The 15,697-nt window shown below is 39.8% G+C and overlaps 1 protein-coding gene and 2 non-coding genes across 6 annotated transcripts; all 3 read right to left on the minus strand.

Annotated features, from left to right (window-relative positions):
- Positions 1-1,114: 1,114 nt before the first annotated feature.
- On the minus strand, positions 1,115-15,163 carry p2ry6 (pyrimidinergic receptor P2Y6). 4 transcript variants are annotated; one of them, XM_030439834.1, is made up of 4 exons: positions 15,098-15,163; positions 14,871-14,950; positions 4,249-4,685; positions 1,115-4,116 (listed from the first exon to the last, which is right to left on the minus strand). In XM_030439834.1, the coding sequence occupies exons 3-4, from the start codon at positions 4,674-4,676 to the stop codon at positions 3,444-3,446; spliced, it is 1,101 nt and encodes a 366-aa protein (XP_030295694.1). In that variant the 5' UTR covers positions 4,677-4,685; positions 14,871-14,950; positions 15,098-15,163; the 3' UTR covers positions 1,115-3,443. The 4 variants fall into 4 exon arrangements, with proteins under 4 accessions (XP_030295694.1, XP_030295703.1, XP_030295684.1 ...); XM_030439843.1 differs by having other exon boundaries at positions 15,050-15,139; XM_030439824.1 differs by having other exon boundaries at positions 14,871-15,134.
- On the minus strand, positions 5,489-5,562 carry trnat-agu (transfer RNA threonine (anticodon AGU)). Its single transcript has one exon. It is a non-coding gene; the product is annotated as a tRNA-Thr (tRNA).
- trnaa-agc (transfer RNA alanine (anticodon AGC)) lies at positions 8,671-8,743 on the minus strand. Its single transcript has one exon. It is a non-coding gene; the product is annotated as a tRNA-Ala (tRNA).
- Positions 15,164-15,697: the final 534 nt, after the last annotated feature.

Below are 15,697 nucleotides of genomic sequence, written 5' to 3' on the forward strand. Positions count from 1 at the left end.
AAATATTATTGGTATAAATCACCCACAAGAAAAGTATTTCAGTAAAAGTCTTAAGGCATCTAATATTGTGTGTTGAAATCAATGTTCTCAAGTATCAAAAGTACAAGTTTAAAGCAATTATACATGTATGCATGTTCTGTATACTATACAGTCCTGGTTAATCATTAGATGCAATAATGTTGCATTTTTCTGATTATTGGAGTACCTGTGTGTGTGTGTGTGTGTGTAAAATAAATACATATAATTAGTTCATAATGAAACATTTGAGCAGCAGGAAATAGAAATACTCAAGTAAAGTACATGTACCTCAAAATTGTACTTGAGTGGATGTACTTACACATTACTTCCCATCACCTGATTTAAGTTTGCAGACTTTACGGCCAGAATGCTGAAATTCAGGTAAGTAATCGATTTTTTTGGACCATTCCTACTTTTTGATATTGTTGAAGTTGAAATGGTGTAACTTGTATGTACGTTATGTAACGCGGCCATGATTTCTGACCCGCCCATTAAATCCTGAACACAGACATTTTGAAACAGTTTGTGAGCCTAGCTCCACAATTAAATTCTAAATGGTTGAATGGCTTTTTACATGTTTTAAGGAAATATATTTATGACCTATTTAATGTTTTTGGAAGAAAATGGCTGAATTTGCTTTACACAGACTTTAGTGAGTAGTGTCTCAGGTGTCAGGTATTTCATCTATGCTACAGCTCGATAAACAATCAAACTCCTTGTATTTGACCTCAAGTAATGAATTCTGCGATATACTTGGAGTAGTTTTGAAACATTGCAACTAGTAAGGCTACTTTTTTGTCAAAAATCTGACAGCTCTAGCAGAATTTCAGTGAGTTATAGGTGCTGAGACAAAAAGTGTCACAAACCATCCCTGGTGTCTACCTCTGACATATATGATATACACAAATTATGACAAAATAAAGCTTCAATTGATTTTAGTAGCCTTGCTTTGCTCTCATGGGCTGTTTTCTCCGCCAAAGTCACGTGGCTACTTTTTAAGCATCCACATACCTGCTAATGTTGTTAGCCATCTTGCCAAATGTTCATGTTGTGTTGGGAGAAAGAAGGGAGGATATAAAATGCATTCACGACAGGCTGCGAGACTTTTTTTTAATGGCTTTGTTTTCAATTAGTTTTATACATTGACAACATCTAAAACATTCTCACAAGCAGCTCGATATAATCACTAAAACAACACAATTACAACTATGTAACAAAAATAAAACTATTTTTCTGATACTACTCGGTGTGACAGTATTTTACAAAAATAAGAATTCCTCTAAATAATACTGATTGAAACAAATACATTGGCACAGTGCATTGCAGCCGCATGTCTCTAAACTGACCACACAGGAGACACTTGACAGCTGTTAGAAAAAATAAAAATAAATGAGACATCACAAAATATTTAACTACAGACACATAAATAACAAGATCGTATTGCTGAAGCCAGAAAATACAGTGTGTTACTACATTACTGAATATGCCCGCTGTGTACACACACACACACACATATACATTAACACGTTAATTAACAATTTTAAGCGCATGTCCTCATATTTGCATATTAATAATTACATGTTCACATTAAACATTAAAGACACACAGTTCTCCCCTGGATGCGAACTTAAACTGTAGCTGAGGCTTGAGTTTTAACTAAATGTTTAAAGAGTATAGCTGCCTTAAGGTTGTCTATTACAGTGGCATCTGAGCAATTCAAAAGCAGCTGGCAAACTACATTTTATTCTAAAATATGAGTTAGGGATTATATTTGTAATAATATCTTAATTTGACATCAAATTGTCAAACCTTTTGGATCAAGTTAAATTAACATTAAGACACAGTAAAATGCAGCAACAACAAACTCATACACACACGTCCATTTACAATGCAATTTGCATTCATGTTCATTTCATGAACATTTAATTCAGTAACTCACTTACTTGGTATAACGCACCAAAGGGAAATTAAAAGTTCAAACTTTCCTCCACTGTATAAGGTGAACTCTACTTTGTAGGAGCTACCAAATCAGTACAATCAAACAATACACATGATCTGGAGAAGGTTTTAAAGGGTAGAGAAGCTTCTTTTCAGAATTGTCTCGATTCCCTTTTACTCATCATTTATTCTGTTGTCTTTTTTAACACCAGGCTCCTGTCAACTGTGTTGATTTCTTTGCACAGAAGTCATATTACATGGGAAGTGTTCAAACACTCACAGGAAGTGGAAAGCCACAGGGTTGAGGCTTCATTTAGACCCGGCCCTCAAGTCCATAAATTGCATTTTTCCTTCCCTTTAAGCATCTGATAAGGATCCATTAACTGTGGCACATACTTTTAAACAGATAGATTTTCTTTGTCTACTGGAGAGTTTAAAGAACATGGAGCAAACTCTGGACTGATGGCCAAGTTTAGTATGGTATGAGCTCAATATACAAGTTTCCTTATCACTGGTTTATCTCTAAATGTTGCTGGTAAAACCAAATCCTAACAAAATGCTGTTGTTGATAACCAAACCAAAATTTACTAGTGTCTATATGCAATGGGATTACAGCAGTGGTGTGCCTACACCATCCAGTGGTGAAAACATGCAACAACAAGCCTTACAACTCGGATAATGTTCAAAACTATAATTTCTACACGATCAAACAGGACAAACCTTCACGAGTGTCATAACACTGTATCAAAATGTGCATAGACATTTCTATTTCACCACTGCAATCCTTTCTCTATGAGGCATGTTTCACGCCAGCATCAGTTCATTTCAAAACATAAGTGCTTCATGCAATTTTAACATGCATTTCAATAGTGCTGCCATGCTGGATTTTATCCTAAAACATACAGTTATTGATCTCTCCTTCTCTCTTTCGTTATGTACATCACACACATCATCTTTCATCTACAGTTCTATAAAACAGTGGATGCGTGGAGACACTCGTCATTATGTTATAATGTGAGAGCATTTCTATTATACTGCAGTTCACAGTGTGAAACAAACATTTTGTAAAGAAGTTTACGACCCCAGTGCTAAGCGCAGACTGAAAGTAAACATTTCACAGATAACAGAGACCATGCAGGATGTGAACGTCCTGGTGACTCTGCTGATCATATCATCAGCATTAACATGTACAATGCAGACAATATGGATTCTGGGAATATCTCCTCCTAGTTAGTCTGTCTGACTTTCATATCCAGAGGGTAAAACCTTCATAGTGCATCTGAGAAGGTTCCTTGATATGCCGGTACTTCAAAATCTACCTAAGATCCTCTTGGAAGGCGGCAGCGGTATTAAAGGGCTGCAGCCAACATTAGAGCATGCACAAGGAAAACTGTTTAAAACCTCAGAAACCAATACATGCTCTACTTTGCAGCATCCTAGGGTCCACCAATAACAAATACTGTTGCAGTTTATTATGTACTATTGGTTTATACACTGGTGCCTTTGTCCTTGAGGGTGGTGACTCTGAGCACAAATCTCCTGGTGCTCCTGCGGTAGCGTGGCTGTGTGAAATAAAACAGAATCGGATCCAGGAAGCTGTTCATGCTGGCAAACGGCCTGGTGCTCTTGTATATGATTGAGAACAGGTTTCTGGTCTCGCAGGGCACAGTTGGCAGAGTGCGCACCACCAGGTACATGGTCTTTGTAAGGTGAAATGGCAGGAAGCTTATGCAGAACACTGCTGCCACCACGATGATCATCCTAACCGCCTTGTCCCGTTTTTCCCCAGTCGCCATGGACACACCCTGGTAGGACACCGGGCGACAGAGGATGTGGGCCATCCGACAGTAGCACACCATCACGCCCATGAAAGGCAACAGGAAGCCGAGGCAGGTCAGAGCCATGCCATAAGGATAGTAGTCCACTGAATGCTTCGGTGTGCTTAAATCATAACACACCGTGCGGTTTCGCTGGATTCCTGTTGCAGCGAAGTGAAAAGTTGGTGCGCACAGGACGGCGACCACCAGCCACACCCCTCCACAGATACACCATGCCATCCTGCGACCACCTTGCTTGGGCCACATTGCAAACGGGTGGCAAATGCCCACATAGCGCTGCACGCTGATGCAGGTGAGGAAGAGGATGCTGCCATGCAGATTACTAAAACAGGAGAGTGAGAAAGACAAAACACTGTTAAAGTTAGATCCTTACTGAGACCTCTAAGTCAAGAAATGGTGGAAAGCTTTTAAGACACAGCTGTATACAGACATTATATTCGGTTAAGAGTCTCACCTGTAGAACTGAAACCTGACCAGTTTACAGGCGAACTCCCCAAAGGGCCAGTAGTCATGGCTGCCATAGTTGTAGATGAGCAGGGGAAGTGACATCACATACAGAAAGTCGGCTATCGCTAAGTTGAGCATATAGATGTTGTTTTTTGACAGGTTTGGCCGGGTCTTCCATATTTTCTGTATGACAGCAGCGTTGAGAGGGAGGCCGAGCAGGAAAACAAAGGTGTACACAGCAGGAAGCAAGATACGTTTAAAGTCCTCCTTGTAGGTGCAGCGGAGGCTGCTTGGCTCGCTTAAGTTAGCTACACTTCTGATGAAGTTGTCCTCTGTGTACGGCTCTGTTGGGAGTTCACTGCTAGAGAAGAGGTCCAAGGAGAAGGATTTAGAGATGACACTCTCCGTTGGGAAGGAGTTGACAGAATGTGTCATCTTCACATTCTGGAGGAGAGACGGGGAGAGACATGAGAGGGTCGTTAGTTTGATAATAATGCCATATCTTGTTTGATGAAATGCAGTAAAGAAGGGCATTTTTTGGGCTCTTTTTACAAAACTTACCAGGAAATATTCCCACTCATAATTTAATTAAAAGTCTTATGACTGTGACTGCACATAATTCACAAACCACCAGTCTTACCTAAAAGAATAAGTTATATTTTGTTTATTAAACAGTGACAAGAAGTAACGCAACACATGGAACATATATAGGACGCCCTGCTTGTGGTTTGATTTATAAACTTATGTTTAAACAAATTAGGTTTAAACATATATTTCATATAATAAAATACAACAAAAAATGTCTACTCTGGGATTTTTTACACTGTTCTGTACACCTAAGAGAAGGATCCCTCCTCTTCCATCCTTTTTCCCCCCATCAAAATGTTTTTTTCATCATGGCCCACTGAGGTAATGTGAAATTAATTTGATTTGAAATAAACAGACAGCAAAGATTAAGCACTGACCGGCTGTGTGCATTTGAATATGCATGTGTGTAAGTATTGTACAGTGCATGCCTTTTGGGTTCATCAGTGCCCATTTGATGACTGTTCATTCAAGTGTTAATAAACCCTTGCACACGCATACAATGTCTCCACCAGAGGGTGCAAGAGATCCAACATCACACTAAGCCCAGTCAAGAATGGAATATCTTAGTGATTTGCCTATTAAGTGGAATTTGATACAAGAGCAAAGTAACTACTTCACTGAAGAGCCTATATGAACCCCAGAGGGGAACATCAATAACAAGGCACTGCTGGGATTCGAACCCAGGATCTCCTGTTTACTAGACAGGCGCTTTAACCAACTAAGCCACAGCGCCCTGAAAGTGCCATAAACCACACTGCATCGTTGGTAGTATAGCTAATTGAATCTTTTAGTAAAGACAATGTGGTAACAACAGCAAATAAAAAATTACTTGGTATATGAAGTAATTATTGGATGAAGTGGAACAGAAACGTTGAATAAAAAAAAGTATTAGTAGTAAAAAGTAAAAAGTAGTAAAGTACCAGTATGTCCCTACAATCACTTTCCATCTGCACTCTTTGTTACAGGGAATCAATATGTATTCAGTCATTGTAGCTGCTAGGCTGTTACTATAGAAAAAAATCTAAACAAATATATAAATGCAATCAAATTAGACTTTGCTAATTCAATACTTCCATCACTTCATGACAAGTGGAAGCAAGACAGCTGCAGGTTTTGAAATGAAAACCACTGTCTGCTCTCCCACTCACAACTCACATTGTCTGGACTGGGCTGACGTTTATCAGCAATCTTAATTACTTCTCCGACCACCGACATCAATCAGATCCATTTCCTTCATGGCAGCATGTGGGCGACCAAGTGATTGGCTTAAGCCACTTCCCCCACAGCCTTGTCAGACTGTGACTCATGGCATTTCACAACAACCTTTCAACGGGAAGGTGCGTATATGTAAAAGTGTGTGTATGTTATGTGTCTAGTAGCTGCTTAAATCATTGTCTTTGTGTGTGTGTTTTTGTTTTTTTTTTTTTCAAAAAAAAGCAAGTTTGTCTTTTAAGTTAACCCCTCTGTGTGGGTGCATACAGTTTGTTATGAACAACAGTGACGCATGATTTCATAATCGAAGTGGAGGAGGAGGGAGAGGGGCCAGCAGACCGTAAAACATTTCACATTTCTAGTCCTCTGTGCTTGCCAATGAGCAGGCACCAAAGAGTATGTGCAGTTTTGGAAAAGGGTACTGCCTCACGGCTCATTTACAGCCCAATTCAGAGTTTTTGATTTGTGGATTAGCCTGTCTCAACGAAGACCAGCGTTCTTGCTAAATTAAAGCCCTGTGACGTCATTAGTCACTCAAATCACTAAGCTCTGCGAAAACACTGCACTGCAGAAAGTGATGTCTGATTAACGCCATAAATCACACCCTGTCAAAAATGCATTAGATTTTATGACGCTAACGGAAGAGGGACTCTTGTTTTGGTTGCCTCTCATGGGTGGTGTTCACGTTCAGGCCTGTCTTTAGTAGGCTAACCATGCCTAACATCCAGGGATGAAGTGTGATGATCACCACCTTTTATGTTTGGTATTAAATCTGCTATCTGTGCTGTAACTTTCCGTATTCACAGCCAAGATGATGGCGGCTGCTGTTTGTAAAGTTGCATCACTTTGTGCTTGTTGGTATTCATAATGTTGGCATGCAAGTCCCAGAGCAAGAGGGGACATGAAACCACAGGTATTATTCATATTACTTAAGAACTAAAGTAAGTTACTTGCAGGTTTCCTTTGTGTATGATTGCACTGCGCGTTTCCTGCAATTCTACAATACACAAGTACTGGCAAGGTAATCATTGATCTACAATGCAAAGAAGGACATATCGTTATCCTGATACGAAATCACCTTTATCGGGGGATATGAGATCCCACAGTGGTCACGTTCAGAGTTTCAGCCTTCGTATAGTCTACTGTATTTGAACCTCTTGCATAATGACAAGAGCATGTTAAGACTGTTTTCTTCAACTGTCACAAAATTAGGTGAATTAGGTGAGTCAACAAAACATGAACAGGCCTGTACAGGTCAACTCAAGTACACATTGTCAGTTCAGAATATATCATAGGCAAAGTGTTATAAATAACTGATAAACTGGTATAAATAAGTCCCATTATAATGCCATAGTTGACTGGTGACTTTTATGGTTAATCCCGAAAGAATTTCAATTATACCAGCCTCAGGAAAAAGACTCCCACACAAACAACATTTTTGTACTTAAACCTTTATCAGGTTATCGTAATTATAGCCGGCTGAAAGAGATTCTCATCATTTTCAATAACTGTCATGTATTATTTGTGTGGCTTTGATGATGACTGAGTGTTTCAATCGAACAGAATAACATGCGCCGCAGAGTGCTCATGATATCTTTATAGATTTGTGTGTTACGTGATATGATCGTGTTTCCAATTTTCAAACACTCCAGAGAGCAAACATTAATCACAAGACTCTAAGTGGTCATATCTGCACGCTGTGTGCTCATGCCTCTGATGGCTTCTGGGTGAAGTGTTCGCTCACAACTACTCTCCATTTCCTAATCGGCACCAATCCTAGACAAACACAGTGAAGCACAGCAAGAAACACTGACAACCACCACACTACAATATTTGCTGTCGGCATATTTGAGTGAGGTGAGTTTTTTCTAAGGAAAATTAGCTCATAGTTGTTGCGCAGTCTGCATTCTTAGAAACACAAAAACAATAACTTAGTCTCCTTTGGGTTTACAGAGACACCCTACAGCCAGACAGACACAACGTTTACCACGTTACGCCTATTTTAAGATGATATTCTGGAAACATAAAAATGAAAGTTGTGTATAATGAGGTCTTTTCAAGATACTCCCAACATGACACTCACAGCAAACTCCAATTAAAACATTGCTCAGCAACATTTGCAGGAATTCATTTGGCAGCGTACTTATGGGTGTGAAGGAGTCATCTACCTTTGCTCTCTGACTCAGTGCAGCTTTTTCTGCCCCCACAGTTGTAGTATCATGGCAGGTTTCCTGTAACTTGTCCATACATCTTCTCCTAAAACCCTTTCTGTGGGGAAACAGACATGTGGTCTTTTCCAAGACACTTGAAGGCTGTTACACTTCCACTTCCACTTAAGGGGAAGAGCATGTGATGCTGCGCAATTAACAAAACTGTTTATTGTTTCGTCAAATAAAAGAGATTTTACCATCACACCATTTACCTACTTGATTCTGATGCACATTTACACATCTTAAGATTTGTCTGAGAAAGAAAGAATATATTTTACAGTACTACAGTAAATGTTAGAAAGAGCACCACCTACACCACCAGGTTTCACATACATGGCCATTTAATCAATAATTTGACCACACTGCTCTTAGTCCTCTTACCCTCAAAAGCACTGTGAGTCTACAGTCAAAAGGGTTCTTGGAGAATGCGGGCATCGATCCCGCTACCTCTCGCATGCTAAGCGAGCGCTCTACCATTTGAGCTAATTCCCCATGCCAGCGTGAAGTTTAAAAAAGCACCTAATGACATGTCATTTACACGGTCACAGTCCTTCTCAGAGGAGTAGTGTTACCAGTTACTGACAGGGACACTCCTTCACTCTCGTTCACTCTGCACTCTTGTTTCTTTCGCACTCTCACATGCTTTGACAGGAGAGACACGTTGCTGCATACTCTGTCCGCAAGCCTGCCACAAGGCAGAGCTGAAGGTGATGCAAGATTATTTATAAACTCTGACTGGAAGAAGGTGACTGCAACTCAGGCCAAATATAGGAGATTAACGTCTGAACATAACCTACAGCGGATTGTCAATCAAAGATGACATATAAGACATATGACTTTCTGTGTCGTGGCCACCAGCAGAGAGTGACTAGACAGAAACACACAAAATGTACAGGCACACAGCTACGGACCTTGCAGACCATTTTTTAAGAGGGAAAGCTCTCATTAATCCAATGTATACATGCAGTAGCTGGTGAACATAGTTGGGCAGTTAGTAGCTAAAGAGCAAAAAATCTCTCATCTCCACATAAATGTATATGTTGCTATGTGTCTGCTGGAAGTGTAAGTGGACTGTTTGCTAACAAATTCGTTACATCAACTTTAAATGGTCATAACACATCAATGTTGCTCTTCCAGCACATTTTGCTGCCCAAGCGGTAGACAGTTAATGTAGTTAAAGAAAGACTATGCAGGGTTTGTTAGGCGCTGCAAATGTTCACTAGATATAATTGACCTATTTTGCTAAATTTAAACTACAATGGCATACCTCCACCAAGTCCTTTTGAAATCCATTGAGCCTAATCTTATCAAACTCAATAGGCCTGACTCACTCTAAACATTTAACCACCCACAACTGCTTGACTATAATTTAAGATCTCCAGATCTACTGCAGGATTCGCATCAGACTGTAGTCACTCACAGATCCACGCATTATTCCCTAGGCTATTAATAGAAAAATCTTGTAAAATCAAAAATCTTATAATGTTCAAGACAGTGAGAAAACAAAATGTACAAAATAAGATCTCTGTTCAAACCAGCACCCCTACCACACACATACACACTCAAATGCACATTAATCTGGACTCATTAATTGAGGCAGCCACTCTGTATTTTGCAAAGATGCTGCCCTTTATGTTATCTAATCTATTAGAGAAGGTAATGGGTGGCTGGCAGATAGGGGCTAATAAACACTCGTACTGTAGAGTGTACACACAGACTCTTTCTGTCTCTACAATGAACACGGGATGGAGATGTAAATGAACAGAGGAAAGAGATGATGAGCTGAGGAGAGAGCAGGGAAAAACTCCACCCTAATTACTTCCCCCACCTTTGATCTCTGCTGTCCCTGGCCACAGTAATCAATGATTCATGCCCTCTGCTCCTCACTCTGTTGAAATACGACACACACACACACACACACACACACACACACACTACCACATATGTATACTCACTCATTTTTTGGCTGTAATGAATCTGAAAAAATGGCACATGAAATGAGCAGGATGGAAATAAATTAGACACACATGGACAGCAGGCACACACACGACAACATGGACTTGCATCGCTTGCATGTAGACATAAAAAACCTCTTTACTGCGATAAAACAACAAACAATATATCATTTTCTCAACAAAGATAGATGCAGCTGCAGTGCAAACACACTAGCATGCTGCAGATGTCACAGCCTTTTGTCTTAATGAAAAAAGAAAACATTTTACTAATCATCTTTGCTGATACAATTGAATCAGTCCTGAGGACGGGCACAGTGGCCATAACACAGGAGACATTTAAATCCAATCAGCTGCACTATAAATACACACATGGGTGATGAGGAAAGCTGGTGTTCAGCACAGGCACTCTGCTGGCCATATGTTCAGGAGGAGAATAAAACAATTACTTGTTGCACAAGTCTTTGCTGCAATCAATCCAACGGTCCTTAGAAACAACTTCAAAACCCTCCTCAGAGAGCACAAGTTATCGCTTACACATCACACGAGCAGCACACACATTTGAGCCAATCCCTACTTTTTTGGGCTTCTCTAAAAAATTCTGTTTGTCTTTCACAGAAGAAGTTCGAAGACTTGAAGTACAAATATGGACGTTACTGTAAGGCTAGACAAAAGAATTTAGGCAGTAAAAATAGTGTAAACAAATCCTTCCTGGAAAACCAAACCAAAATGTTAAGCCACTTACTTCTAGTCCAGTAAAGCACAGATAGACGGGAAAGGATTGCAGACGAGGCTGCAGGTGACAATACGCAGCCCTCTGATGGTAATCGTTTGCCGTAACTTGTAGGCAAAAACGTGTTGATGCGTGTTGCTCTAAGGATTTGGACTGAGGATTTTATCAGGCGTGTAAAGACTGAGATAGACAGCAGTTCAGGCTGTTCTCTATATGACTCTTGTCATGGGGTTGTTGCCAAACAGGGGGGAAGTGAATGCAGCACTGATGACACAAGTGCAGAGAAAGGACAGTAGGGCATCCAGCAATAAAACCTCAGGCACAGTTCCTTTCAGAGTGAAACTTTGATTTGTTTCACTTCGTCCAGGCTAGCTGATTTCTGAAGAAAGACTTAAAAGACTTAAAAGTTTCCATTTGTTAAGCCCGATTCAAGATATCTTTATCATCATCCACATCTTTGATTTGTTCAGCCATTCAAATAAGTCCAGTGTCGCAACCGTAGACAGCTGAGTTAGGAGAAGCAACTGACCAATCATAGCTCAGCAGACAAAATTAAGACTAGTCAATGTCATCTTCCTGCATGGCTAGCAAACATCCTAGATACTTTCATGAAGGGGTGAGTCTTATCAAAGGTCGTTAACAACGTTTCCATTACATAAAAAACGTATGGAATTGTAATTATCGTTTCAGGAATTAGTCAAACTATCGCAAAACACGTAAAAATAAACAACAATGGTCTTCATGCCTTAAGCCAACCAGAAATGAGTGGAGAGGGAGATCATTTTGAATGGGGGACAATGTGATTGTATGGCCCACGCCTTAAACCCACAAGGATGTTCCCAGAGTTATTTAATTTCCAACGAGTATAGTTATTCTCACCTGTACCAATTTTTCATGGCTATATTTCTTGGATGTAACTAACTAGGTAGGATGACAAACCTTCTTCCTCAAATCAACAAAGGTCTGACAAACACAGATAAAAGAACAGCCACACAAACATGCCAACTGTACATTTGTCCCTTTGTTTCACTCTTATTTCTGTCTTCCACACCTCTCTATCATTAGAACAATAAAGGCTTGTTGATAACGCAACGATATCAGAGGGATATCCAGGGATATTTTCAACTTTTCCAGCTCGCAAGACACTGTTTTTTTTGGTCTTTAATGGTAATTATTACGGCTGTCCCGATCAGCTTTTTTTTACTCCGATCCCAATCTGAGTAGTTTAACATTTAGTAAATGCCGATACCGAGTCCCAATCTGATACTTAGCCTTAACTAATATTTTCCTGGATAATACAGCTGCATTAAGAAAAAAGAATACCTGCATCCAAGCTGTTCCTTAATAGGTTTTTAAAATTTTGTTGATGTGAAAGTGTATTTAAGTATACACTTTCATATGGCTCTTTCTTATTCTGACATCCCTAGTAATTGTTATTTGTCCATTAACAGGTTGATAGAAAAACATGTTTTTTTTTTTCGAACATAAGCTGCAGTAAGTTGCTATAATAGCTTGCTACATACCTCTGGTGAGGCACAAAGCTTATCAGAGGCTCAACAGAGTGGTAAGTAGCAGTTAGCCTGTGCCCTGTGGCGACTGTTGTAATGGGTTTGAGATGAAGAGGAGACCTGAATGCAGCTCTGGTAAAAGCAGAGTCAGTAAAGCACGAAAACAGGACAAACACTACGAAACTTCTTAGACTGACTGAGGAATTATATAGTAGACTTTTTTTACATTAACTCTGGTCGCTATGGCTCCAAATGAAGACGAATTATAGGAGTGATTCCTGTAAATCTTACTCAGACCAGAGAAGTCACATTTATCTGAGGACAATCGCATTAAACTACCAATTTTAAGGAGCCATTTAGCTGGCACATTTGGGGTGGCTGCCACAGAGCTCTTGATTATTTACTCAGCGACATAATGCACTGCATTTACCTTTGTCCTGGAAACAACTTTCCGTTCTCCGTTCACCCCTCCATCACTTCCCTGTCTCTGTCTGAGCGTCTCTAAACCATTTAGTCTGTTTCCAGTCAGACAGACAAAACACTCGCAGAAGCCTGACAGAGAGGAATCTGCAGTAACAACAGAGTGCCATGGTGAGCGTGCCACGTCTTTACACATGACAGCTCATCCAAATCATTCTTGGTTATTACGTCCACAATGTCACAACTTGTTTTCAATACAATTAGGTAGTTGCTTGCTGATACATAAATTATTGAGAGAACAGAGGGACAAGTTGTGTAATATGAGATTATTGTAAGAATTCCCACTTCACTATTTTTCCACTGTAGTCACCAAGAGAAGACAGGATATACACAATGTCTAATGGGAAGCATGAATATGCATACATAGAGCTGAAACAAATGGGCAAATGAAAGTAAGATAATTAGTTTTATTAGGGCTGCACATTATAGTCAAAAGATATTGTGACTGAGGATTATGGGGATTATGATCATTTAGTGTTTTTCTACATTTTATGTGACAGTAAACTGCTTTGTAGAGTTTATTATGCAGAAAAGGACGCTTGCCATGATTAATAATAATTCATATTCCAGTGAAGACTTCAGTGTCAGTGCACTGAACTACTATTTTTCCTCCCTAATTTCTAACATTACATAGATCAACTGATGATTGACGAAATAAAGAAAACAATCTCCAGATTTATCAATAATTAAAAGAAATGTGGTTTGAAGTCCTAAATACATGTTTGCAGCATTAATTTCACCCTAAATAGGCGGTCTTTCTTGGGTGTGTGTGAGCAAGTGGCTGGCATCTTAACCTTGTAGCATCTACACTATAACTGCTGTAAGGATGCTTTATCCTGTCTCTGTTTGTTCTCAGTAAGGTATAAAACTTATCTCCTGTTGCATTAAGATATCAGTGTGAGCCCAGTGTTGCCAAACACTGCACTGCGTATTCTCAGATGGTTGATACTGATATGAAGACAGATGGCTGCTCTGTGGATGTCATACAACTCTGATCAATCTGACAGATAGTGTATTGCAAAACGAAGGCATTTATCCTGGTTGCAAGATCCTAACAGTATCCATGAACAAATGGTACGCTCATTCCATTGTAAAATGTGTATTTAATGGTCCGATTTCAATATAAATGATCCAACAGCAATTTGTAGAGTCAGGGTTAGTTGATACGTATGTAATTTAAATTGTTGATTCATCTGTGATGTCAATAAGTGCTGCTTTTCCTGAATCACTGTAACTCCAATTCATGGGAATAGAGGTAGGCTTCCCAGCAGTTTTATAGACACATTTTTTTGTGATTTGATTCATTAAATTTCATTGGAATTTTCCTGCGATCTTGACACAGGCGCTGTCATGAAATAGTCACTACTGGTATGTTGCACAGCAGAGCTGTGGTGCCCTGAGGCGTGACACTGTGCACAGCTTGCATCAGGTTAGTGTTTTGTTCACGTGTTTGTTGAGGAATTTGATCTGAGAAAAGAAAAAAATAAATAAAAGCCTGGGAGAGATCATGAAAGGGATGCAAGGAATCTGATGTTATGACAGCTTTTATCATAAGTAGAGAGACCCATTTAAACAACAAACAAGTCACACATGTTCCCTCACCATAGCAGGAAGACATCTGCCAGGCTTGGTGTGTTTAGATTCCTACTTTTTTGCATTCGGTTGGTTGTTTTCCACTGCAACAGTTTCCTGTCTGTGGTAACGGTTTAATACACGTATAAAGGATTCAGACATCACAATTAACCTAGAAAGCTGTATTTAGAGTAGCACAATGATAACTCTGGAGCTAAAATGCCACGATAAGACTGGTATTTAGCAACACGGCCACGTTATGCCCCAATTGGTATGCCATGTTTGAATCACATGCCTGAGCTGGATTAATTCTTTTAGGGTTTAGTGATAAAAAAAAAACAGAGGCAGTGAAGACGTAAACAAACACAACTTACCGTGAGTGACAGCAGAGTAGAAGAAGTGGCGACATCAACAAGTTCAACACTTGTCCATGGACCTGCTCCTTTTCTCTCCTCTGTAACAACAAAGACCGGTTCAGCGTGGAGGGAAAACAACCGTGGCAGTAAAACAAGTAAATAGAAATCACCGTGGAGCTGTTTTAAATGATAAACACCGAGTAAACGTGTGGTTCAGCTCGTAGTTGCGCTGTCCCGGGACCTACATGCTGTGAAGTTACTCCTGTTGCTGCTGCGGCAACGGACAACGGCGCGCGCTCTACAACTTGACGGCGACGCATGCGCAGTGAGGGCTGCACCATTCGGGTGAAAGAGAGAGATACAAAATAATGACACATGTCTGCACTGTTGTGTGTTATTGTTAGCCTGCTTTGTCAATATTTATCAGGCAGTCACACCAGAGTGACGAGATCTACTTGTTTTAAGGACTGGCTGGCGAGCAGGTATGTTTCAGAGGTGCCTAAAAATTGATAGTTTAATCACCATGCTGAAACAACCCCCTAAAAGGGGTTGAATATCATGAATAGTTTTTTTTTACTTTTTTCTTTGGTTACTTTGTTTTTGTCTTTTGCAAGTAGCCATCGGAAACCCAAGGCATTCATTTTGATAATGTCGTAATTTAACTTTCTACTTTTCAAAACTGGAATCATTTCACACACATTTTCTTCATAGTTACATATTCAACTTCAACTACATAACCTGATAATCATGGTGATTAAACATTAATGTAAACCTGTTTCTCCTTACATATCATGCTAACGCATGAGCATCACGGTCATCAAATGTGACCTGATGTGGCCGACCAT

Source organism: Sparus aurata, chromosome 2 (assembly GCF_900880675.1).
Source record: "Sparus aurata chromosome 2, fSpaAur1.1, whole genome shotgun sequence".
Taxonomy (NCBI): domain Eukaryota; kingdom Metazoa; phylum Chordata; class Actinopteri; order Spariformes; family Sparidae; genus Sparus; species Sparus aurata.

Coding starts and splice junctions, on each gene's coding strand:
- p2ry6 (XM_030439834.1), bottom strand. CDS start 4,676: ATGACACATTCTGTCAACTCCTTCCCAACGGAGAGTGTCATCTCTAAA. Junction 4,117..4,248: donor GTCAGGTTTCAGTTCTACAG/GTGAGACTCTTA, acceptor CTCCTGTTTTAG/TAATCTGCATGGCAGCATCC.